General features: G+C 45.5%; 1 protein-coding gene across 1 annotated transcript in view; it reads left to right on the top strand.

Annotated features, from left to right (window-relative positions):
* Window positions 1–24,794, top strand: part of CPXM2 (carboxypeptidase X, M14 family member 2) — a 73,054-nt gene that overhangs the window by 11,262 nt on the left and 36,998 nt on the right. The window contains exons 2-3 of the mRNA XM_054382227.1: window positions 18,190–18,299; window positions 22,669–22,808. Coding sequence (XP_054238202.1) covers window positions 18,190–18,299; window positions 22,669–22,808 — 250 coding nt within the window. The remainder of the gene's footprint in view (window positions 1–18,189; window positions 18,300–22,668; window positions 22,809–24,794) is intronic.

Below are 24,794 nucleotides of genomic sequence, written 5' to 3' on the forward strand. Positions count from 1 at the left end.
TCAGCCTGCACCTGCTCCTTAGTGAGACTTCACCTGGTTTGAGCACTAGAGTCCTGTGTTTAGGTTGTTCCTCTCTCTATTGGGTGTCAATAGCTCATCCAGAGAATGGCTAACAGAGCTTCCTAAAATCTGCCTTGCTTGGTTAGATCATGAGTCTGGAGTGCTTTCTATAGGTGATTTCTTCCCCACACTCCCATGTATCCCAGGGTTAGTAGTTTTCTTGTCATTTTCCTTCTTTTTGGTTCTACAAGGTTGAGCCTCCTGTGGGACCTGAAAGGGAACCTGAAGGGGACCCCCAAGTATGTCTGCTGGACTTCCAGGGTTTTCTCTGGCCTACAGAGGGGCTCAGGAGGATCTGAGGTCCCTGTTGCTCCAGATTTGCCCTTTACCTGTTTCCTGGTATGAACTTTACAAGGCAAAGGAGTCTGCCCTTTCAAGGGGAGAGACAAGAGAGCCAGGAACAAAGCCAAGCATCTCCTTCCTCTAACACATCCAAGTAAGCTGCCTGGGTGCATCACTCAGCAGTGTGCTGGAAGAGGGCTTTGTTTGCAGTGGCAGAGATGGAGGAACATCTTTCTCATTCATTCCCAGAAATTAGAGTATTTTTATGCTCTTCAGATACAGTGTTTCATGGTGACAGCTTTATGGCTCCTCTCTACTTGCAGGGTCCTCCTAACACATCTGTCAAATGAAAGGAGAAGTTCAAAGCGTCTTAGAAGAGCTGATCTCAAATCTGGATGTAAGCACTGCCTGCCATCACCATTACAACCACCCATCATGCCAGACTGGGCTTTAACACCCCACTCCCAGGATATTTTTCACTGGTGCAATGAGTTTGCCCTATTCACAGACAGAGGATGTCTGAACACAGGACCAGATTTCAAAGATTTTCATTGACTTAGAACAGAAACTTCAATTTCATCCAAAAAACCTTTCATATGTGATTGCCTAAAAGCAGAGCTTGGAGCTTCAGCCTTTTACAACATGATTTTTCTCTTTTCCCCCTCAATTACTTATGTACTGTGAAGTTACAGAAAAGATTTCAGAAACAGAATTCTCTTTGCCATCTCAATCTGGATGGCAAGTACCCTGCTCCAGAAGACAGACCCAGTTTTATCCCACAGAGTATTCTAACTGCATTTTCTTTACACACTTGAAATTCCAGACAAAAATTCCATTGAGAACTCTGCCAAGAGCATGTCTGGGCTATTTATGTTTCACATACATGGCTGGAAGGTTAAATATGGTTTATATATGTGGCTGGAGGGTTATATGTGGTTTGCATCCATGGCTGGAGGAATAGAAATTATTTGCATCCATGGCTGGAGGGATATAAATGATTTACATCCATGGCTGGAGGGTTATATGTGGTTTGCATCCATGGCTGGGGGTTATATGTGATTTACATCCATGGCTGGGGGGTTATATGTGGCTTGCATCCATGGCTGGAGGGTTATATGTGGTTTGCATCCATGGCTGGAGGGTTATATATAATTTACATCCATGGCTGGAGGGTTATATGTGGTTTGCCTCCATGTCTGGAGGTTTATATGTGGTTTGCATGCATGTCTGGGGGCTTATATGTGGTTTGCATCCATGTCTGGGGGCTTATATGTGGTTTGCATCCATGGCTGGAGGGTTATATGTGGTTTTCATCCATGGCTGGGGGGTTATATGTGGTTTGCCTCCATGTCTGGGGGGTTATATGTGGTTAGCATCTATGGCTGCGGGGTTATATGTGGTTTGCATCCATGGCTGGGGGGCTATATGTGGTTTGCATCCATGGCTGGGGGGTTATATGTGGTTTGCATCCATGGATGGAGGATAATATATAATTTACATCCATGGCTGGAGGGTTATATATAATTTACATCCATGTCTGGGTGGTTATCTGTGGTTTGCATCCATGGTTGGGGGGTTATATGTGGTTTGCCTCCATGTCTGGGGGGTTATATGTGGTTTTCCTCCATGTCTGGGGGGTTATATGTGGTTTTCATCCATGGCTGGAGGGTTATATGTGGTTTGCATCCATGTCTGGGGGGTTATATATAATTTACATCCATGGCTGGAGGGTTATATATAATTTACATCCATGTCTGGGGGGTTATATGTTGTTTGCCTCCATGTCTGGGGGGTTATATGTGGTTTGCCTCCATGGCTGGGGGTTATATGTGGTTTGCATCCATGGCTGGGAGGTTATATGTAGTTTGCATCCATGTCTGGAGGGTGATATGTGGTTTGCCTCCATGGTTGGGGTGTTATATGTGGTTTGCATCCATGGCTGGAGGGTTATATGTGGTTTGCATCCATGGCTGGAGGGTTATATATAATTTACATCCATGGCTGGGAGTTATATATAATTTACATCCATGGCTGGAGGGTTATATATAATTTACATCCATGGCTGGGAGTTATATATAATTTACATCTATGGTTGGAGGGTTATCTGTGGTTTGCCTCCATGGCTGAGGGGTTATATGTGGTTTGCATCCATGTCTGGAGGGTGATATGTGGTTTGCCTCCATGGTTGGGGCGTTATATGTGGTTTGCATCCATGGCTGGAGGGTTATATGTGGTTTGCATCCATGGCTGGAGGGTTATATATAATTTACAACCATGGCTGGAGGGTTATATGTGGTTTGCATCCATGTCTGGGGGGTTATATGTGGTTTGCATCCATGTCTGGGGGGTTATAATTGGTTTGCATCCATGGCTGGAGGGTTATATATAATTTACATCCATGGCTGGGAGTTATATATAATTTACATCTATGGGTGGAGGGTTATCTGTGGTTTGCCTCCATGGCTGGATGGAATCCTGGGGTTTCCCATAGCAAACATGGCCATGGCTGTGCTCCAAGGTGCAGGGGAGCCAGCAGCATGGGGACATGCCCCTGTCTGCAGTGCATGTCACTAGAACAGGAGGAGGCTTTTCCTAAGGTGAAGCAATGCTCTTATGCTGCTGGGGAATGGAGGAGGATGTGTAGCCAGGGCCAGTTGAAGCCAGGGTCCAGTGCACACCATGCCTAAGACAAGGAGAAGAGCATCTTACAGCTCTTCTGGCAGATACTGTTTTCTCAGAGTGCTTTGGGTGCTTTCAGATCCCAGCAGAGGACTGCAGTCCAAATGTCTTGCAGGCTGGTCAGGTGAGTATCTCATATCTGATCCTGTTTCTCAGCATCAGGTATTTTGTTAGACAGATGTGACAAAAAGAGGTCCAGAAAGGTCTTATGCTGTAGTGGAACAGACAATTGAAGGATCATACATAGAGGCACAGAGCTGTGAGTCCTCTTCCAAAGACCTTTGAAAATGCTGACAAAATGATCCAGGGTACTGCAGAGCTCTGGAGATGCAAGAGGCTCAGAGAAGGAAAATGGATGAATTCCTCAGGTACTTAACATGCAGCCCGGGAGGAATGAGGGTTGAGGTATCTGGTGGTTGGGATCACAAGGAACAGCATCATTTCTCTGCCTGGGCTGAAGTCTTTCTTTCAAAAGAGAAGAAAACCTAAGGGGCAATGTAGTCTTGATCCAATATTTTTGCAAACCTGCTGCTTGTTGCTTAGTGTCTGAAAAACTTCTCCACAATGAGTGATGTCCATTTGCAAACAGCAGTGCAAGCCCACAGTGAACAAGAAGCAAATCTTCCAAGCAGCAGCTGAAAGCACTCAGTGTTATTTTGAATTATTAATTGAAGAGAGAGGGGAAATGTCTTGTTGGTCTGTTTGATGAAGAATCCAGTGCATGCTGAAGGCTAGCAGCAGGTGAAGTGCAAACTACTGCAGGCTGTTACTGCTGATAGAAGACAGCCAGGATGTACCTGGGGGGTTTGGTGCTTAAATGGTGGTGTGAAGCCCCTACACTCTTAGAAGAGGAATGCAGTGGGAAGCTTTGCAAACTATGATTACAAAAATGGCTAGTATGGTGTTAGGCACCTAGAGGGGAGAGAAAATGGCACAGAGCTGTTCCTCTGCAAACCCATTCCACATTTCTCTTCATTAATTCTGAATCTCATATTTTCCCTCTGTGATGGTTTGAAACTGTCTTTTTAATTTTTCCTTGCAAAGTTCAGAACAGAGAAAGTGAAAGAGTGTAAATAAGTCACTATTGGGTGTAAGAAAGCAAAATACTGATTGTTCTAAACACTTCCATTGGATAGACAGAAATGTTTAAGAACTATTACTCAAAACAAAGTGGGCACTCTGCACATTCTGTGTTCTGCAGTGGGGGCAGTTGCTGGGCTGTCTGGCTGCTGTTTTCTTCTTCTTCTCTTCTGGCTGAAGATAACACACACTGACCTTGGCAGCTAAGTTAACAACTTTCTGCTCTAACTAACTCTGCTTTCTGTCCAAGGGGGTTCTGGGGGGAAGCTCCTGGGAGAGGGAGGCCCCTTTGGGAAGGGTCCCCTTTGGGGGGAAGCAAAGGAGATCGGTTGTGCTTTTCTGTTGATTGTATATATTTGTAAATGTTGTGAATTTTGTATATTTGTACATATTCATTGCATTTCATCATAGATTGTAGATTCTGCTTTGTAAATACAGCTTTCACTTGCTTCCAGACTGGGCTAGTCTGGTTATTGTCGGTGGGGGGGGAATTTCAGCTCTCACTGACACACCCTCCTAGTTGAAAAAGTCGAAAAATTTGGGGTCTGTTAGTTTGGGGTTTGTTTTTGTTTTTGTTTTTTTATTATTCTCAGAGAAGCTTGTCTTGAAGCTTTCTCTATTCCACAGCTCTCCAAGTGCAGAACACCTATGCTCAGTAGATACTTCCAGCTGCTGTGAATGGGATAAGCTCCAAGTCATGGCCTGCACTTTTCACATTAGCACATTGATGTTTTGCAGTGGAGACATGGACTCTCTTGGTGACAAATGGGCTATTGCTGGGCACTGTTCAAACATCAGTCTCCAAGTCCTACCAGTTGGGGTGTATCTGAATGCTCTTCTGTGCAGTCCTCATCAGCTCCACAGACTGCTAAATGAATCACAGAGTGGTTTGGGAAAGGCACCTTTCCAGGTCACCTAGTCCAATCACCCTGTAGGGAGCAGGGACATCTGCAATTCGAGTAGGTTGCTCAGTTCATCCTTAATCTTCAGTGCTCTTGCTTCAGCCTTGAGCAAGAGGCTCAATGAGCTTGCTCCTTCCCTGCCCATGGTGGGGGGGTTGGAAGTGGATGATCTTCAAGGTCCCTTCCAGCCCAAACTATTCTGTAATGCTCTGATTCTGGTTATGCATGCAATTTAAAATCCATTAATGACCCACCTCTCGTATCATTTGAAGCTTCTGTCACACTTAGCTTTGAATCAGTGAAACCTCCTCTGTGATAAATGTTTAGCCTGGGATGTTGATCCTTTGCTGGACCGTGGCTGAACTGCTAAACAAACCAGAGAAAATGTTTATATAGAATGAATTCTGGGAAGCTTTTGCAGGCTGCATAAAGCTACAAGATCATAGGAAGCTGGAATAGGGATGAAGGACCTCTGAACACTCAGTCATTTGAGTTGGAGAGGTGCCCACCCTTTGAGCTATTTGTCTGAACCTTGCTTGAACTGTTTCAGTTCCTTTGCTCTGTGCCATGGAGCTGGAGCTCCGTGGCAGTGTCCCTGCTGAACCTCTCGTTCCTCCTCCTGCTCAGTCAGAAATAACGAGAGCCATGTCTTTCTCATGGCATTTTGAGCATTTCTCTTCTTGCAGGCAGGAAGCTCAGAGGCCTCTGGCAGTGCTGAGAGCTCAAAATCTAGAAGATATGAACTGCATCCTGGTGCTTGCTTGGCCTGGAGACATTTCTTTTATTTGATTTTTCTTTTTTTTAGTTCCCTCAATTCAATCTTCCAAGACTAGTTTGAGGGCAGGTAGAGAGGGGTAAATAAAGTGGAGGAATGTGCAAAGAGACCTCTGCAGAACAGACAAGCGAAAGCTGGAAAGTTATCTGGAAGCTGAAATGCTTTACGAAGAGAGCAGAAGCTTTGGGAAGCAGAGCTGGTGAAATGTGGAAAAGAGGAGAGCCTGACTGCAGAGGATGTGGAGTTTCTGAGCCCCTTCAAAATCATCTCTTCTCCAGAAATTCCTTTGGGGAATAACTGATTCCCTTTGCAAGCTGGACTTAGATTTCTTCCTGAGTGGTGCATTTTCCAGTGAAACTCCTGTGCTCCCTAGGGTTTGTATTCCCACAGTGAACCCAAACTCCAGTCACAGACCTCTTCCCAGGAGAAGCATCCCTCCTGCACCCCTCCTTGCACCCCATCAATTTACTTCCCTGCTCCTTCTGTTTTCCCTTATTGCTTCGGGGTGGGTAATGCCCACACTGAATGAATGGCTTTCATTTTCTCAACTCTTAGAGCTTTCATTGTTTCTGGGAGTTTTACTCCTTGTTGCTTTGAACTCTTAAATGCTCTGCTCTCAGAGTACTTCCCAAGGCTGCAACAGCCTTGGGTGCTTTAAAGGCAAGAAGAAAGCTCTGTTATATGAGTTCCTAAGTCTTTTGCTTTTCAGGATATACTTCTGGATATATCAGGATATACTATCTGGGTATATCCACCCAACCTCTAGCTATTCCCTGTGTGCACTTGGCCAATCTTTTTATCCCCTCACTGAAACAGTGTTCCAGTTTGGGGCTTTAAATGTATTAGCCACTCCTGGCTTCTTAGTACTGTCCTTATTAGAAATGCACCTGAAACAGCCAGGCAATTAAAAAACAAAGTCCATCAAAAAGAGTAATGCAGTGAAAAGCAAGCAATTAAACTTGGCTTTCTTTTACTGTGCTCTAGAAAAGACAAACTGATTCTCTTCTCAGGCTTGGGAAGGAGCACAAGGTTGGAGTTCAGGTTAATTGTAACCGCAGAGCTTTGTTCTGCAAACACTGGCTGCCCACTGTGACTCCTGTGCTTTATGATAAGTGTTTGGTTTCATTCATTCCCTCAGTATTTCATATCAAATAATAACAACAGATGTCCAAGCTGACTGCTAGGTGTGCCAGGCATGCCAGGTCTCCATGAAGCTGAGACTTGCCCTGGTTGATTTGAAACCCAGGTTGGATGGATTTTAGGTATTTCCTGTGGCAGGCTCTCTCTATTGGTTGAGCATTTAGCCCAGACGTGCAAGCTGGAGGAGAATGAAGCAGCAGTTGAGCCTGGCCTGTGCAGAGCAGTGACTCACAAATAAAACTTCAAGGGCTGAGCAGTCACTGCCACCCCCTCAGTGATTTTCCACCATAGTGGGCAGCACATTTAGCATCAGGGAATCATTTAGGTTGGAAACCACCTCTAGGATCATTTAGTCCATGCTGGCAAGAGGAGAAGGGAAATTACTTGCAAGGGTTATGAATACAGTTGGCTTGGCAACCTCTGCTAGAATGGTCAGGCTGCCTTTGAGGGTCTTCTTGCTTGTGTGTGGAGGTTTGTTTGCAACTGTGTGTTTGTCTACACAAAGAGCAGGCAAAGTTTAATGTCACTTCTGAGTAGCAGCATGTTCTTTGGGAAGGTGTAAAACTGAGGAGGATTAGTTTTTCACAGGCCAGTGGGAATGGCTCTTGGAAAAACCATCCTTTGCTATCCACCTGGGTGTCATGGCAGATATGGACTCCTCTATTCTGTTGTTGAATGAGCATTTTTAGTTTGAACTGTGAAAAAATGCAAGCTGACATTTCAGCTCCCAGCTGAGCTGACTGATGACTGCTGCCTAAAGGCGTGGCTCATGCTGCTTCATCATGCTGGCTCTCAAGTTTGCTGGCTCCCATCAGAAGCTAATGTGAGAAAGCTAAACTGGTAGAAAACAGCCTACTATGGGACCCATAACTGAAGAGTAAAATGATTCTGTCTTCATCCCTGATTTCCTTGTGCTGGGCTGCTTCATCAAAGGAAGCCAGTGCCTGCTTCAGCAGCATTGCCAGCAGGTTTGCACCTTACAGGAAAGTGACAGAAATGGGGTTTGGTCTGTGCTATAGCTTAACTTGATTACCAGTTGAATAAGCTTGAGTGGTGCTGACTGGGAAGAAGCTGGTTTGAGTCATTCTCAAGTATGAATTTAGCACTTGGGAGTGGAAGTAGCTGTAGTAGTGGTGATAAAATGCAATGGCTCCTCACTACTAACCAGACCTCCTTCACCACCTCGCCAGTTTTCCCTCCTCTGTGTGGTTGGGGGGGCTCCATGTGTGCTGGGGAAAGTGGGAAGCTGAGAACTTCTCAAAGCAGTGCCAGCTCTTGCAGTGAAATTAGGTGCTCTTGGAGAACTGCTGAAGCTCTTCATGTGTCTTTAACCAGCAGGTTTACTACAGCCCCAGGGGTGTAATTCTGATCCTCCTATGTCATTCCTCTGGTTACTTTCCTTGTGCTGTTTGGGATCCCTGTTTTGTTCCAAAATCGTGGCTCTGCTGCAGAATCCTTACAGTTAGCAGAGGTCTTGGCAGATGTGTACTTGCAGGGCTGTGGGCATTTCCCACGTTATTTATGTGTAAGGAATTTCCTGGCTGTGCTGTCACAACTGCATAGTGAATGTGCTGTACCTAGCTATGAATATATTTACTTCTAGAGAAAGTAGCTACTACAGCTTTTGGAGAGGGGGAGGAAAATAATTGCACCAGAAGCCATTTTTATACTCCTACAATTGGTTTTATGCAGTTGTAGTATTTTGGGTAAAATACACTCAAATGGGATTGTTAAAATGGTTAACTTCAGCACTTTTAAAGTGCCTCATTTACTGAGCCAGGGACGTATCCCAAAGAGCTATTTTGGGTTTGTACTTGTTATTGGGATTCCAAGTTTCAAAGTTTATTGTTAATGGCTGCAATTAATATTCTTGTTGCATAAGCTCTGGTCTTTCAGTATCCCTCAGGGATTTGATATTTTCAGCTGTTTGTGACCTGAGGACATTGGACAAATCTGTGGTTCTAATGGCAATTCCAGTCCTGTACCAAGGCATTGTATGAGCAGTCCATCTCAGGTTTTTTTTTGCTCCACTGTTTGGCTCTGGAAAAAAAGGATGGTTCTCATTTTTGATGGCTGTGCTCAGTTTTGTGGCTTTAGCTGGGACTGCAGAAAGTCTTCGTTCTGAGCTTCAGGAAAACATCAGAGGAGACATTTCAAAATCAATAGCACAGGATTCAGCCTTAGTCAAAGCTCATCAGAAGTTAAGAACTTCTATTTTTCAGGCTGTATGGTTTGGGTTTTGGTCATTAAGGGCAATAACGTATCTCTGCTGGAGCAATTAAATACACCTGTTCCTTTGAAAAGAAAGAGGACAATTGCCAGCTTTGGCTATTGAAAGAGGGTACCCAATGCCACCAGCATCTGGGAGCCTTCCCTGGGCTCTGCCTGTGGTGATGCTGAGGCACCTTCACATGCTGCTGGTGCACACTGCATACAGCTTCTCACAGTCTCACAGTATATCAGAGGTTGGAAGGGACCTCAAGAGATCATCAGGTCCAACCCCCCCTGCCAGAGCAGCATCACTTAGGGTAGTCTGCACAGGAACACATCCAGGTAGGTTTGGAAAGTCTTCAGAGAAGGAGACTCCACAACCTCCCTGGGCAGCCTGTTCCAGTGCTCTGTCACCTTCACTGTAAAGAAGTTTCTCCTCATGTTGAGGTGAAATCTTCTATGTTCAAGTTTGAACCCATTGTTCCTTGTCTTATCACTGTGAACCACCCAAAAGAGCCTGGCCCTCTCCACTTGACTCTCACCCCTCACACATTGATAGACATTGATCAGATCCCCTCTCAGCCTTCTCTTCTTCAGACTAAACAGCCCCAGGGCTCTCACTCTCTCTTCACAGGGAAGATGCTCAAGTCCCCTAAGCATCCTCGTGGTTCTCCTTCCATCACTGCTTTTGTTACTGGCCTGGATGCCATGCCCAGGGCTGCAGTCTGATTCCTACCCTTGTCCTCCCCACTGCAGGTCGGTAAGGTGGCGTTCCCCTGGGCAGTGAGTCTCTGTGTGCCTGCCTGCACCTTCTCTTTTCCTTTCTCCTCTGTGACTTTCTATTTTCCTAAAGAGACATAAGGAAAGAGAGAGGAAGCCAGGTTAAGACATGGAAGAGCTGTGGACAGCTCTTCCATGCTGAGCTATCTCTCCACCTGGAGGAGGCTGCTGCCTGCAGGCATGGATGGTATGGTTGCTTCCCTGAGGAGATGGAGCACAGGCAGCAAGAAAGAGCCAGGAAGAATGAAGGGAAAGCTGCTTTTGCCAAGCATGCTGGCTTTGTACAAGCGGCACTGGGCTCCTGCAGTGTCCACATCATCAGTCCTAAGCAGGCTGTACCCTGGCAGCAGCACACAGCTTTGGGAAGGTGTAGGTATCATCAGGAATTTACATCAGCCTCTTGGGTCTGAAAGCTTGGCCAGCAAGCTCCCAGAGAGCAGACTTGCTAGAAATCCCTGCTTCCAGCTGGGCCAGCAATAAGAGAAGCTCTGCCTGCTAAATGTGCTCTCTTCTTTCATCTAGAACCACTCACAGTCTAGGCTTGGAGGGAGGAAAACCGTGAAAAGTAATGAAAGAAAATAAAAGTGTGCTTTCTGAATCTTAGAAATGCTTGGGTTTGTTTCAGACCTGACCTAGAGGACGAAGATAATCCTTAATTTATTCTTTATTTGCCAAAAACAAGTTGCCCAAAGAAGTTATGGTTGCCCCATCCCTGGGGGTGTTCAAAATCTGAGCAACCTGGTCTAGAGGAAGGTGCCCTGCCCATTGGCAAGGGGGTTGGAACCAGATGATCTTTGAAGTGCTTCCCAACCAATTCTATATTTCTAAGATACCTCTATTATATGATTAATTGCTGAGTTTTCTCTCTTTTACCCCTACACACAGACTGTACACTGCAACTTTTAAAGTAACAGCATTTGTTGCTTGTCCTGCAGAAAATACACAGCTTTGATGAAACATTAGAGAACAATTACTGTTACCCTGGGATCGATCTGATTCTTTATTTGATCTTTGATTTGAGACTATAATTCAGTGTTTTAACAGATAGCTATACACAAGTTATACAGCTAGCTAGGTAAATATATGTATGTGTGTATAAATAGATAGCTCTAGATGCACGGATAGCGGATTTGTTGTGAGTGCCTGTTTCCTGCTCTGTTCTTTGCAGTGCCCTGGGACTGGGTTTATAAGAGAAAGCAAATCAACCCAAACTAGGATGGCTTCAAGAACCTTCACCTGCCTGTACTGTTTTGATTAGTTTGGGATGCATGGGGGCTGAATTCAGGCCAGGCAGGAGCCCAGTATCTGTTTCTAGGAACACCTCAGACTTGCAGAGAGTCAGACTGCGATCCATAGACCTGTTAGCAGGGAAAGGTTGGGCCATAGCCAGCTCAGAGTGTGACTCATGTACATATATGGGAATTTCACACTTTCACCATCACATTGTCAAAACAGCAGATTTTAGCTAGACCACATTCCCCCCACAGATGTCCTAGGACTGTAAATATAACCATTTATTTAGAAAATGGAGAGGTGTGTTCTGTTTAATGCAGCCCCCACAAAGGCTGTCCTTCACAGGAAAGGAGTTCAATCTATTCTCAGCAAGCAGCATGTCAGCAGAACTGTGAAACTGCTCTTCCTTCCCCTTTCAGGTGCACTGCAGTAGCACAATACTTTGAGTACCACTGACCCAAGTACTACCTGGGACACAGGAATTAGTTTGGCAGAGTTTCCATTTTTCAAATTGAGGATGGTGAAGCACTGGCCCAGGATGCCCAGAGAGGTGGTAGAAGCCCCATGCCTGGAACCATTCCAGGTCAGGTTGGACAGGGCTCTGAGCAACCTGCTCTAGTTGAAGATGCCCTGCTCACTGCAGGGGTGTTGGACTGGATGAGCTTGAAAGGTCCCTTCCAACCCAACCATTCTATGACCCTTATGATTCTACATTCTTCTGCTGGCTTCAGTGCTGCCAGCTCAAGCTTCCCAGGCAAAGTTACAGATATCAACAGCAACAACAAAAAATCCTGGCACTGAACCCATTTTTTATGTAGAGATAATTCAGTGTTAAGTTACTGCCATCACTGCCTTGACCTCCTATTGTCTTCTCTGAACTTCTGTCTGTGTCATGTAAGACCCTTTCTCCCCAGACAAACATTGTGAACCACAAAGCAATCCTCACCTATGTAAAAATGACAAAGCACCTGCAGCAAACCCACATTTGGGATCATGCAAAATCAACAGCCTGAGTGCTTCCTGCCTCCAAATGCCAAGGAGACTGTCAGGCTGCAGCAGGCTGGTATGTCCCCAGTTCTAGAACCGAGTGTCCCTGTGCATGAGCAAGGCACAGACTTGTGGGAATTGAAAATGACTATAAGTATGGCTCTTAAAAACATAACTGAGGAGGAAATATGATGCTTTTTAGTTGTTTTTTTTCCTTTCCATTTGAAAAAATGGAATATATTCCTAAACTGATGGGAAATATTCTTTACATAAAACAGCCATTTGTCTGCTGTGCCTCCGATAGAGCAGCACAGAGTGATTTGCTAAATGCATCCTTATTAGATACAAAAGCTATAAAGACAATCTGTGCTTATCTGAAAATGTTGATTTAGACCAGAAGAAAATAAAACAAATTAGGAATTTAGTCAATAGAGATGATCAGAAGTGTTTTCCTTGCCCTGCTCATACATACAACTCCTGCTTAGAGCATTAATATATTGCTAAGAATGCCTGCTAATAGGGCTGGATCATCCAGAACAGCTAGAGCTGCAGCAGAGCAGCTGGAGTGGTACTGCAGGTGTACAGGCAGCCAGGATGGCTCTGCAGAAGGTGGTTTGTTGATCTGAGGCTCAGTGGAAGATGCTGCATCTGTAGGGCAGAGCCATCAAGAGGCTGAGACTGCTTTCAGGCCTGGGCTAATAGCCTTGCACAGAGCCACTCTGAGGTTGCAAGCTGGGCTGATGCTGGCTTGAGATCAGGAGCTCCTTCAGGTACAGACAAACTACATTATGAACAGTATATTCAGATTTCAAAAGAGGAGGCTGTGACTGAAGTGATTCTCAAGTGTTTCCCCCTGCTGACTTCAAGGGACAGGTGATGGCTAGCTGCACTGCAGCACCAGAAATCCCTTGCTGCCCTTAGCTGGGATGCAATCCTCTGAAGCAGAACTGAAAACAGTGGCCACTGAGGTACAGCCACTTAACACAGCTAATGGGAAGGCTCTTTTGAAATGCAAACTTCACAAGAGCACTGCTCAGGACACAAATGTTACTAAGTCTGTATCCAAGCCCCATCACTTTTTAGGTCTATTAATTAATTAATTTGATCCAAAGATCTTACTAATGGCTTGTATCTAAAGTGAGTACCTATTCATGCTTGCACATCACACACAAAATCGTGCCTGGTTGTGTGCCAGGAAGGGAGAAATCTCCATAGCTCAGCCTCTTCCCTGCACCTTGGTGCTTGCTATCCATCCACTCTAAGACAGAGGCTTTAGCTGTTGCTGTTAGTAAGTTGCTATGTACATACTGTGTGGATTTAAAGGCCTCCCCAAGCCAGAATGTATTTTTCCTGTGTGTTATAGTGATTACTTTCTCAGCTGGTTAAAGAAATGACCAGGAGCTGGGTGATTTGCAGATGAATCTGTAAGGTAGAACCACTCTGATCGTTCCTGATACCCAATTTCTGTAGCTTCTGCAGGTGTTTTGCAAACCAGCATGGAGCATGCAATAATCATGAGGAAAGTTATTGATGATTGTGTGGCATTTTTCATTGTTATGTGGAAGATCTCTTGAAGTTAAATAAAATATATTAAAGCAATACATTAAAAGCTAAAGTCTTTATGACTGCCATAAATCAATTTCTTTACCTGTATGGTTTTCAAAAAGAGGTTTTCCTGATTATCTCCAGTAGCCTTAAGAAGCAGTGAGGACACAAATCAACAAAAGAGTTTATCTAAAATTGAATTCCCAGCATGACTCAGGGTTTGTGTGGTCTGGGGCTTTTTTTCATTAGTGAATTGTCAGCTTGAGGTGGAAGGTGTTATATTATGGTGAGTAACCTGAAGTTAATCAGATGAGGCTGTGCTGAAGCGTTTGCCCCACCACCTCTATCCATTGCAGACTGAGGGCTTTGTCACATATGCTCCTCTTCTCAGCACTTTATTGATGGTGCAATTCATAGGAATGTGGAAAAAATTAAGTTCCCTGTGCTGTAAATAGTCAGACATTTCACTGAAAAGTAAAATCAAAGATCTTCTCTTGTGGAAACCAACACAAGGTCTGTATCTCAGAGCTACTCTAAACAGTAGGCTTGATGACTTCCAGAGCACAGTCCCTGTGCAGAGCTGCACAGATGCACACAGCCATAGGTCAGGAGTCTCTTAGGAGAATCCTGCTGCTCCCTTCCTGGTTCAGGATGGTCACTGGAGAAAGAGAGGCCAGGGCCAGCTGTGTGAAAGAAAGGCTTTGCGTTCATTTTCAGTCCAGTCTTGGAGCAAAATAGTTGATTTTTCTTACCAATGAAAACAAAAATTCTTTATGTGACTTGGTTAGTGAAGTGACAGCCAAAAGTCTATTTCACTTCCTGAGAAAGCAAGTTGAGTGTTCTCCTACTGGTTTATAGCAATAACAGTAAAAAAGGAATTCCTGGATACTATTTGAGTTAGGATAAAGACCCTAATGACTTCAATACAGTAAGGGTTGAGCACACTGAGAAAGGGCAGTGTGCTGTTTACAACTGCAGAAAGACCTGTACAGCATCACAGGCAGCTCCTGCCTGCTCTGAGAGCCCAATCTTGCCTTCCTGGGAAGCTGCTGGAAAACTGAGCATTGCATCCTGTTGGCCTTTCCATCTGAGGTGTCCACAGACATACAGACCATGCACGAAGCTTGCAGCAGCCTGCTCTAGTAGGAGCTGTACCTGCCCATGGCAGGGGGGGTGGAACTAGATGATCCCCATGGTCCCTTCCAATTCAAGCTGTTCTGTGGTGATCCTTGAGAAGCAAAGAACAGTCACCTAAAGTGTATGGGCAGCAGAGCTGGGAAAGGTCTGCAGAGCAGGTCTGCTGAGGAGCAGCTGAGGGAGCTGGGGGTGCTCATCCTGGAGAGAAGGAGGCTGAGGAGAGACCTCCTTACTCTCTATTAATAACTGAAAGGAGCTTGTAGCAAGGTGGGGGCTGGTCTCTTCTCTGTGGGAACAAGTGATAGGATGAGAGGACACGGCCTCCAGTTGCACCAGGGCAGGTTTAGGTTGGATGTTAGAAGAAACCTCTTCACTGAATGGTTCTCAAAGTCTGGCACAGGCTGCCCAGAGAGGTGGCTGAATCCCCATCCCTGGAGACATTTAAAGAGGCAGAGATGTGATGCTGAGGGACAAGGTTTAGCCCCAGCCTTGGCAGAGTTAGAGAATACTTGGACTCAATGATCTTAAAGGGCTTTTCCAACTGGAACAATTCTATGATTCTAAAAGGAGGGCTTGCAGGAGACCTGGAGAGGGACTTTTCACAAGGACACATAGTGACAGGACAAGGGGTAGCAGTTTCAAACTGGAAGAGGGTCAATTTACTTTAGCTATTAGGAAAAAGGCTTTCACTGTGAGAGTGGTGAGACACTGGAAGAAGTTGCCTGGGGAGGTTGTGGATGCCCCCTCCTAGGGAGTGTTCAAGACCAGGTTGGATGAGGCTTTGAGCAACCTGGCTGGTGGAATGTGTCTCTGCCCATGGCAGGGGGTTGGAACTGGGTGATCTTTAAGGTTGCTTCCAACCCAAACCATTCTGGATTTAACTGAGATCCATATGAACATTTTGGAGCCTATTCTCAGGTTTCAGTTACCCTAGAAACAGATATAAAATATGCAAGTATAGGCAGGTGGTTTTTTTTCAGCTATCTTGCAGTCTAAGAAACCCTTCCTAAATCCAGAGGCAGCCCAAGAGCAGTGCAGTTTAATAGCAAGTCAGTCACATTTAAGTCTGAATTAAACCAAGGCCACTGCTTGTGCATACACTGACAGGTGAGTGTCACTCCAGGTACCTTCAGCCAGGTGTGACAGGCAGCTGCCAGGCTCAGAAGTAATGAATTTCCTCCAACTCTCTCTCCATGGTGAGGAAACGGACTGCAGATCTCAGGGCTCCATGAGCCCTTGCTGCGGTTCAGTTGCAGAGAGTAGGTTGTGGAATGCAGTCTGGAGGAGACTGAGCTTCTGTGGGTTTCTTGCTGATGCAGCTGGATGTTCATTCTGTGGGATGTTTTCTACTACTTTTTTAACTGCATGCAGTACTTGCAGATTGTCCCTTATGCAGCCTGAGGTAAATGATGTTTTGTGAACTGAGTGTGCAGCTTGCTTCTGTGTTCAGCTCAAACCTGGCCTGAGTACGTCTGGGTAGCTTTGGAGTGCTTGGGAGCAGTGGTGCTGTTCTCAGAGCACTGCAGTGCACAAGTGTCTGCAGGCTTACACCAGGAGACTGATTTCCAAACCTCTCTTGAGGACTGAACTTTTTAAGGACAGGCAGGCAGTTACTCCTGGCAGAGATCTGTCAGGGACTTGAGACTTCTCCCAGTCGAAATACAATGAAAGATGAAACACTCTTTAAGGAAATGCAATTAAAACAATCAGCCAATGAAACAAAAATCCTCTGAGCTATTCCTTCCTTTGTCTTTCCTTATACATCCTGTCTCTTTTCTGCTTTGGATAATTAAATTGAATGCTCTTTGAAATGAAGAACTGTGTACAGAGAAGAACTCTCTCGTGTAAGACTAAGATCACTCTTGGTACTTCAGAAAACACATTAATATTTAGCAGTTGTCTTTACTGCTTCTGACAGAGCCATTTGGCCCTGGATTTGTGTGAGAACTTTTCTAAGGATGAACAAAGTACTAGTGTGAACTGACAGCACGTGAGCTTTGTTTCCTGGGGGATTTTAGATTGTTAGGAGCTAAGCAGGGGAACTCTCCTGTGCTTCGCCAGCTTGTGCACACTAATGCAAAACCACACCTAAAAGTTAGATATGGCCAGGATGGGACTATCAGCTGCCTGCCCTCCTGGCATTTTGGTGAGTGATTAAAAACACCTCTGCAAGTGGAGTACAGGTACAGAGCATGGTACTGAGCTCTTCAGCAATTCTCCATCCTCTGTGGCAAAAGCAAGCTCCCAGACCCAGGCAGGCAGTGAGGAGGGATATAGTTTGGGGACTGGAATGGCCTGGTTTGGAAAAGTGGCTCCTGCCCAGCTCCTGTCTCTGTCACAGCCCATTGTGCAGGTTACAGCTGACTGCAGAAACCACAATCTGTCCTCTATCCAACCCACAAAGCTACATGGCCACATCAGTGCAAGGTCTGGTCTAACCCAACCGGCACCTGACCTATCATCCATGCAGCACAGCCTTCCACCTCTGCCCCATGCACACTTGTCAGTTCCAGCTGACACTTACTTCAGGGTCCCTAAACTGTGCTCTCCTGTACAATTTAGGTGCTTCCCAAGTGTTTCTCTGTGCTTTTGTTCTGCTCCTTCCCCACCTCACCAGGGTATTCTGAGGGCAAATGTGGTAGGCATTGTCAGGGACTAAAACTCTGTGGTGGCCAGGGGCATTTTGGAGCTGGAATATGTTTTTCATAATCATGAAGTAGACTCTTTCCAAACCCAGAGCTCCAGGCTTTAGTCTGCTGCATTGCTGGCTAGCTGCTGAAGTAATGGCTTCCTCCTTTTCTTTCTTCAAGGCTTTGCCCAATTTGGAACTTAAAGAGTTGTTTGTTTCACAGTTGCCCTCTTTGTGCTTAGTCATTACTTCCAGAGAGCTCGGCTGTGCAGCCTCCCAGCCCTCTCTAACAGATGCTATTGTGCAACAGGAGGGACAGTGATTGCCATTTCCAGAACAGATCTTAATTGGAAACATAACTTCATACAGTAGCTTGGAATGAATACGGGAGAGGGAAAAAAATAAATCAAGAGATAGGGAAGGAAAAAAAGCCCAAACAGGGTAAAATAGAAGGACATTTTACTGATATTTTGTACTAAAAATCATGTTCCAGGAAATATTGTGCATGCCTGCGAAAAACTGAAGCATAGAGCAAGCAGTAATAATTATCTGAGCCCCTCAAAGAGCCAGATCCTCCTCTGGGGTAAGGCAGCTCTGCTTCACTGGGTTTGTGAGAGCTGCCATTCCTCATTGACCTCAGCTCAGGACCCCAGCTTGGCACGCTGGGAATCCAGGAGCTTTGAATACTTGTTTGTTTTGTGTTGGGATTTCTCCCTTAATTGCGTTTTGATCAATCTTTTGTTTTGTAGATTGTCCTCCACTTGGTCTGGAGACATTAAAAATCACTGACTTCCAGCTCCACGCCTCTACAGCAAAGCGCTATGGCCTGGGGGCGCACAGAGGAAGGCTGAACATTCAGGTAACATCACTCTGCTCCTCAGAGGGGGAGAATGGCTTAAGGCTGTGCTGCTGTACAAAGAGAGCCCAGGGACGGTTATTGGTTCTGACTGCTTTGTCAGCCCATGTAATTCAAATGAAGGGGAAACACCGGCACTGGGGAGAGGAGGAGGCTGATGGACAGCCTTAGGCTTGGAAAAAAGCTCCACACTTCATGTGCTGAGGGTGCAAATCCAAAGCAAAGGTGGAGGCAGCCCAGAACTGCTCCCTTTCCAGCTTTCTTCCCAGCTCCCTTAGCAGTCAATCTGGAGCAAAGCTCAAACAGAAGTTCCATGTTGGTCGTTTGCCTGCAGTTAATGGCAGTGGTTAATTGAAACTGTGGTTTGCAGTGAAGCAGTTGCCCTGAGGCAGAGTCTCAGAGGCAATGATTATAGTACCAAAGAATGCTTCAATTCAGAAGTCAGTATCACATAATCTGTTTTAGCTTCTCTTGTTTAGGACTGAAGATGTGCTTAGATGCTTTGCAGGACCAAACTCCATTTCCCCATTTCTTGTGTTTCCTATTCCCTCTTTGTTAGTGCTGTTTCCTGATTTGCAGCCTTGGCCGTTGTCAAAACACTGCCTTTGTATAATAAAGAACATTGAAATCTCAAAGTGATAGACAGCATGCTGGTACCAAGTTAACAGTGAGGAATCTCTACAGTTTATTTCATTTGTTACCCTCCATTAGATTATTTTTTTTTCTCCAGCATAAGGTCTTTGCCAGTTAATGGACTGAGAAGGATGAGCTCTAATCTGCAGTGCAACTTCACATGGTGCAAGGTGATGGTGTAATGGTGGGCAGCTGCTGGAAGGAGGTTAAAACCCTGCTGTGCACCTTCCCCTCTTGCCTCAGCTTCTCTAGAGTCGCTGTGCAAACAGCTTTGTCAGCTTCCCTCCAGGGAAAAAAAAAAAAAAACCCGCTCTCTCCCCTCCCTTATTTCTTTTCCTTGTTTGTTTTGATGAGTTAATGTTGGCCAGAAAGCTCAGTGCACTCTGCTGTGGAGCCACATGGACAATGGAGCCAGTGGTGGTAAGTGGCAGGACACACAACAGGGAGGTAGAACCTGTCCCCTCTTTCCCAAGCCAAGTGTGCAGGTACATTAGGTTGGGTGTGATGTGAGATCTTACCTGCAGCCTTCAGATTTAATTTTGAGATCTGAGTGAGGTGTTTTGCTTCTTTGCTTCATATTGTCTGCTAGGGAAAGCCCCATGAGCACAAAAGTGGTGTGCAGAGGAGGTTCATGTGGGTTCTATAGGACTCTCTGCTTAGCATCATTGAATGGTTTGGGTTGGACAGGACCTTTGCAGGTCATCTAGTCCAGCTTTCCTGAGGTGAGCAGGGACATTTTCAAGCAAGCCAGGAAGGACTGGGAATGTTTCCAGGGATAGGGCATCTGTCACCTCTCTGGCCAAGCTGGGCCAGTGTCTCACCAGCTTGGTTGTAGAAACTCTTCTTTTCCATTATGCCTACTCTAAATGTCCCTTGGGTGTCAGTGGGTGATTTTCCTTTGCATTTCAGCAGTGTTTCACAGGTAGCTGTTATCCCATGGAGCAGAGGGGCTGGTGTGTCAGCTCGGCAATGAGGGCCCTGGTGGTTTGTGTGCTGCTCAGCAGGGCAGGTTGTGGCATGCTGGGCAAAGGCACAAGGCACTGGTGTTTAAGCAGCTGTGTTTTCATGCTGTTCAGTACTGCACATGGGGAAAAAAAAAAAAAAGACAAAACAGCTCACTTGGCCCAAGTCTAAGAGGCAGAGGTGCCAGTGAAGTCTCACCAGAGCACTCAGCTACATGTACAGTGATAAGCAATTATTGGGCTGCTGCCCTTGGCCATGGTCTGGGTATCCCCACAGTGCCATCAGGACGTTCATGTAACTCTTCTGTTCCTCCCTGAAGAAAGGCAAAATCCACTTTCTGCTCAGCCTCATCACCTGATGTGAAGTCAGCTGAGAGGCTTAGAGCTCACCCCAGGTAACTGGCACTGCCTCACTTCACAGGCAGTCTGCACAATAATGAAACTTTTCAAAGGCTCCTGAGGGTTATTTTTGCTGGGCAGATTGTTTGAAGCATATAAAATTAATCAGTTGGTGCATGCTTTGTCCTGAAGAAGGTCTGGATAGGGCCTTCTAGGATCTGCTCCCCTTGTGATCTTGCACTCTGGGGGACCTGGCCTGTATGAATGTGGTGACCGTGTTGGGACCTCTTAAGAGCAGGAGCACTGCTGCTAGAGTCCTGCATATTGGAGATCCACCCTGCAACTGCAGTATAGCACCAGTAATTTAATTACAGCACCAGCTGTAATTTAACTTTATCAGGAAAATTCATAGCCTGAAATAATATTGGTTGAGGGACTCTGCCTTCAGGGGTGAAAGTCATCAGTATTTGTCACTCAGTCACAGTAACTATCAGCGGTGAAACCCTGAGGTAACTACTCAAGTGATGTTTCTTCTTCTTCCTCCTCCTCCTTGGGGGAGAAATTCGACCAGCGCTGGGGATTAACCATACAAAGCAGTGGTTTGTATGCAGATAAGCAGGAGGCTTTTTGGTCTCTTCTGTTCTTTTGTTTCACTGATTCTTTGTAAAAAGCTCCGGCATCAAAACACAAAAGGCAAATCATGTAGGTTCTACTTTCAGCCCTTGTGCTCCAATTCTTCTCTTTTGGCAGTGGTTGCTATAAATACCGAGGATGAGTAATACTTTGGGGTTTTTTTTGTTCTATTTTTCCCTCCCAAGCTTCCTATGGCAAAATGGCTTTTGTGATCACCCTGCTGGGAATGGAGAAGAATTGAAGCAGAAGTGGTTTGATACTAGGTATGGTTTCACTGCAGCTTCAGGTGGCTTGTGCTGGTAGACTGAAATCCCTTTCTTCATTTGAATCCCTTTAGGCAGTGATATCGTTCCCCTCATGGAGTAAAGCTTTGGAGCAGGGATAATTGCAGCAAGTGTTTATTCTGCCTTGCACATGTTTGACTCAGAAGAGAAATGTGAATTGAAATCAGAGTCATATAATTTGTAAAGGAATTGTAAACCTTTGATTTCCCCTCATCTTAGCTTCTGGGTACATAATAAGCAGCTGATTTTGTTTTATTTTAATTACAATTTGCCACATTCATATTTATAGATAACTTATTCAGGAGCAACAGAGACAAGTCCTTTTTCTGGATCAAATATCTGGTGGTTTGGTGTTTTTGGTTTGGTTTGTGTGGGTTTTTGTTTGGGAGGTTTTTTTGTTTATTTTGGTTTGGGGTTTTGTTTTGTTTTGAAGACTCTGCGTATTGAGAAACGTTTTTGCTTTTGTCCACAAGTGAAATTGAATGGAGAGTTGCCTTCTTGGGTGCTTCATTTGTTCTGCATGCACACAGGCACCAGCTGCAGGCATCCCACTGGACAGACAGTAGCTGTCTGCCAGACCTGTAAGATCTCTCTCTAATATGGACTTGCAAAGTTTTCCATACTCATTTCTATTTGGGAAACATTTAAGAATATCCACTCTCAGAATTGCATGGGTGTCAGTGACAAATGCTCATTAAACACAGATGAAATGTGAAAATACACACAGCTGCAGAGGATCATATGGAAAAGCTTCTGTGCTCTGTATGGGTGTAGCCAGCTTGGTGCCAAACACCTCCTGGGCTTCAGTAATCAGACAAATCTCTCAAGACCTTGGAGGCTATGTTTCTTTGAATGCTGTTTCAGATGGATTTGGGACGCAGCTTGCTCAAAATCCCCTGCAGCCATTGCTTTGACAGATGTTGAGGAGGCTGTTGGTGGTGTTCTTACCAGCACAAACTGGGATGTGATTGGTACAGGACTTGGAGTACAACTGGGCATAGCTGCATTTTTAACCTTTGACACCTTAGTGATGAAAAATAATAATTCTGGGGCTGAAAAACTGATGGGAAGCAGTATTATTGTGTCCATATGCACTGTGCTCTCTTCTGCTGCTTTCAGGAGGAGGAGGGAGGTTACTCCAGCACAGACCATTATTGGCATGGGTTGGGTTTGGCTTTTTAGGACTTTCATAACTCTGAAGATCATGTGGATATTTTTTCTGGATAAAGGCTCTACCAGGCCACAGGCATGGAGAGGTGGAGTAGCTTGAATTTCTTTGAAATGGTTCTTTGTTTTCACAGGGGCTCTGCAGAGTTTCCCTCCCCTCTCTGAGTAAGCAGATATTTTGGTCACTCTATATAGCTGTTGGGAGTGACACTCTTGGGGGCCTTAAACTAGAACCAAAGGAGTAAGTGGAATGAATAATGACTCCATGGTTTTGGTTTTGGCACCCCACCTTCCCTGTGAGAGACCTTCAGTTTCTTGGTTCTGATGATGAAGCCAATCTTGCCTTCTTTCCAGGCAGGTGTTAATGAAAATGACTTTTATGATGGTGCCTGGTGTGCTGGCAGAAACGACCCCTACCAGTGGATCGAGGTGGATGCTCGCAGGCTGACGAAGTTCACCGGCGTCATCACGCAGGGAAGGAACTCCCTCTGGTCGTAAGTGCCTGCTGGCTTTTCCCCAGGGCATCCTGAGCTTTGCCTTCTGTTGGGGTACTGCTTCAGGGGAAAATCAAGGGTAGAAATGCTGTATTCCATCAAGCAGCTGGACAAGGGAACGGGAAAAGACAAAGTGGTGTGATGGGACATAAAATGTGAGCTTAAAGGTAGCAGATTTCTGTAGTCTTTGTTCACCTCTGGCAAAGGGTGCAGCAAAATGCCCTCAGGTGATGCACCTTTAGAATGCCTCAGCTTGGCAAACTTGCTTGTGTTAAACTTCCTAATTATTTTCCAATATTTAATGTGATTGCTTTATCATCTCAGACTGGTCAGTGATCTTTGGCATTTCCTAATACTTAGGCAATCACCAAGGAATTGGTAAAGTTCCAAACCAACCCTCTTTTTTAATGAGCTGTTAAAGCAAACTTACATCTCTACTCTCTTGTTCTGTAGAAGAATTGAGAATATAACTGAAAAACATAGAGTAGCCTAGGCTGGAAGAGACCTTAGAGATCATCCAGTCTGAGCTCCCTGCCATGCAGAGAGTGTTGCCCAGGACTCCAGTGGGCAGCAGGCACATTGTGTTGTGCTGATGGATGCTCGGAATGCTCTGTGCAGTTGAGCCTGCTGGCTAAAAACCTTTAAGGAAGGAGTACTTGCCACAAATGAGGCAGCTGCCTTGTTCCCAAGGTCTGAGAAGGCAATCCAGACATGCTCAGGCCAGGAACTCAGGTGTGGTCAGATGGTGCTGCTCACTTCCAAAGCTGAAAGCATTCTCAGCTTTCTGGTTGCAGGAGGAGCGTGTGGCACTGGGAAAGAAGTTTTGCACAGACTCATGTGCATCTGTGCTTGGTGATAGAGCTGGCAGTGATGGGGCAATGGTTATCCTCGAGGCCTTCTCCAACTAAAATGTTATGGTTCTGTGGTCTGCTCATTGGTGACCTGCTCCTGAGTGTAGCTGCCCAGATTGCTCTGTGATACAATAATGTGAATGAGGTGAGAGCTCTGCATGAGGGACACATCAAGCAGCTGGAAGAACCAGGGCCTGGAAATGATGCTTTCCTCTTTTCCTGATCTTCACATATTTGTCCCATTTCTTGGGAGCCTTGTTGCCTTACAGGACCAAATAACCCCACATGTGCTGCTAGGCCTGTTGAGCAAGTATGCAGGAGAGGCACTATCTTAGACCCATGGCTGCTCAGATCGGCATCACTGCATAACGTTGTTTTGCCATGTAATAAAAGGCAAACCAGAGAACTTGTCACTGTAAGAAAAGATTCTTTTTTTACCTCTGCTATAATTTAATATTCTGAGTGTTGTTTTTTGTTTCTTTGAGTGCTGCTGTGGGAGTCAGAGCCTCTTTGGCAATAAGGTTTCTATATTTATTTCACTGTTCTGTGTTGGGGAGATAATTACTGTGGTAAAGGTTTATTCTTTTCTGTGTTCACACTCTTGACATTGCTGTTCCTGTCCACACCAGTGCTGCACTGCTTGGTCTTCTCATATCTCTATTCTTAGTTCAGCTCTACTGCAAGTTTACAGCAGGGATTGACACTGTTTGTAGTTGGCATTCACAGTTGTCTGGCTGGTTTGGTTTTTAAGTGACCTGCTCTTGCTTTGGCCCTCTTGCCCCATTAAGAGTCAGTCAAGAGACTGAAGGTCTGCAGTAAGAGCAGGGTTGGTGAAGGGAGAGCAAGTGGAGGCTCCTCCTGGATTGCTACTCAGATTAGCAGAGAAACAAGCACAGCTCTGCCTCGTGGGAGCAAAGATGGTTTGAACTGGATGAGATGCACTGAGGGGCAGGCTAATGTCTGCTGGAAAGCATGTCCTGTAAGGCTGAGCTCTGCCCCAGGGAGAGGCTGGAGGAATGGGGAGAAACAGCCCAAGGAAGGGGTGAGCTCCTTCCCTACCTCCAGCGTACACACAGGGACTGCCGTGGAGGTGGCTTCCCTGGTCAGGAGGTGATGGCCACTGCATCCCTTGCTG

Source organism: Indicator indicator, chromosome 7 (assembly GCF_027791375.1).
Source record: "Indicator indicator isolate 239-I01 chromosome 7, UM_Iind_1.1, whole genome shotgun sequence".
NCBI classification, from domain to species: domain Eukaryota; kingdom Metazoa; phylum Chordata; class Aves; order Piciformes; family Indicatoridae; genus Indicator; species Indicator indicator.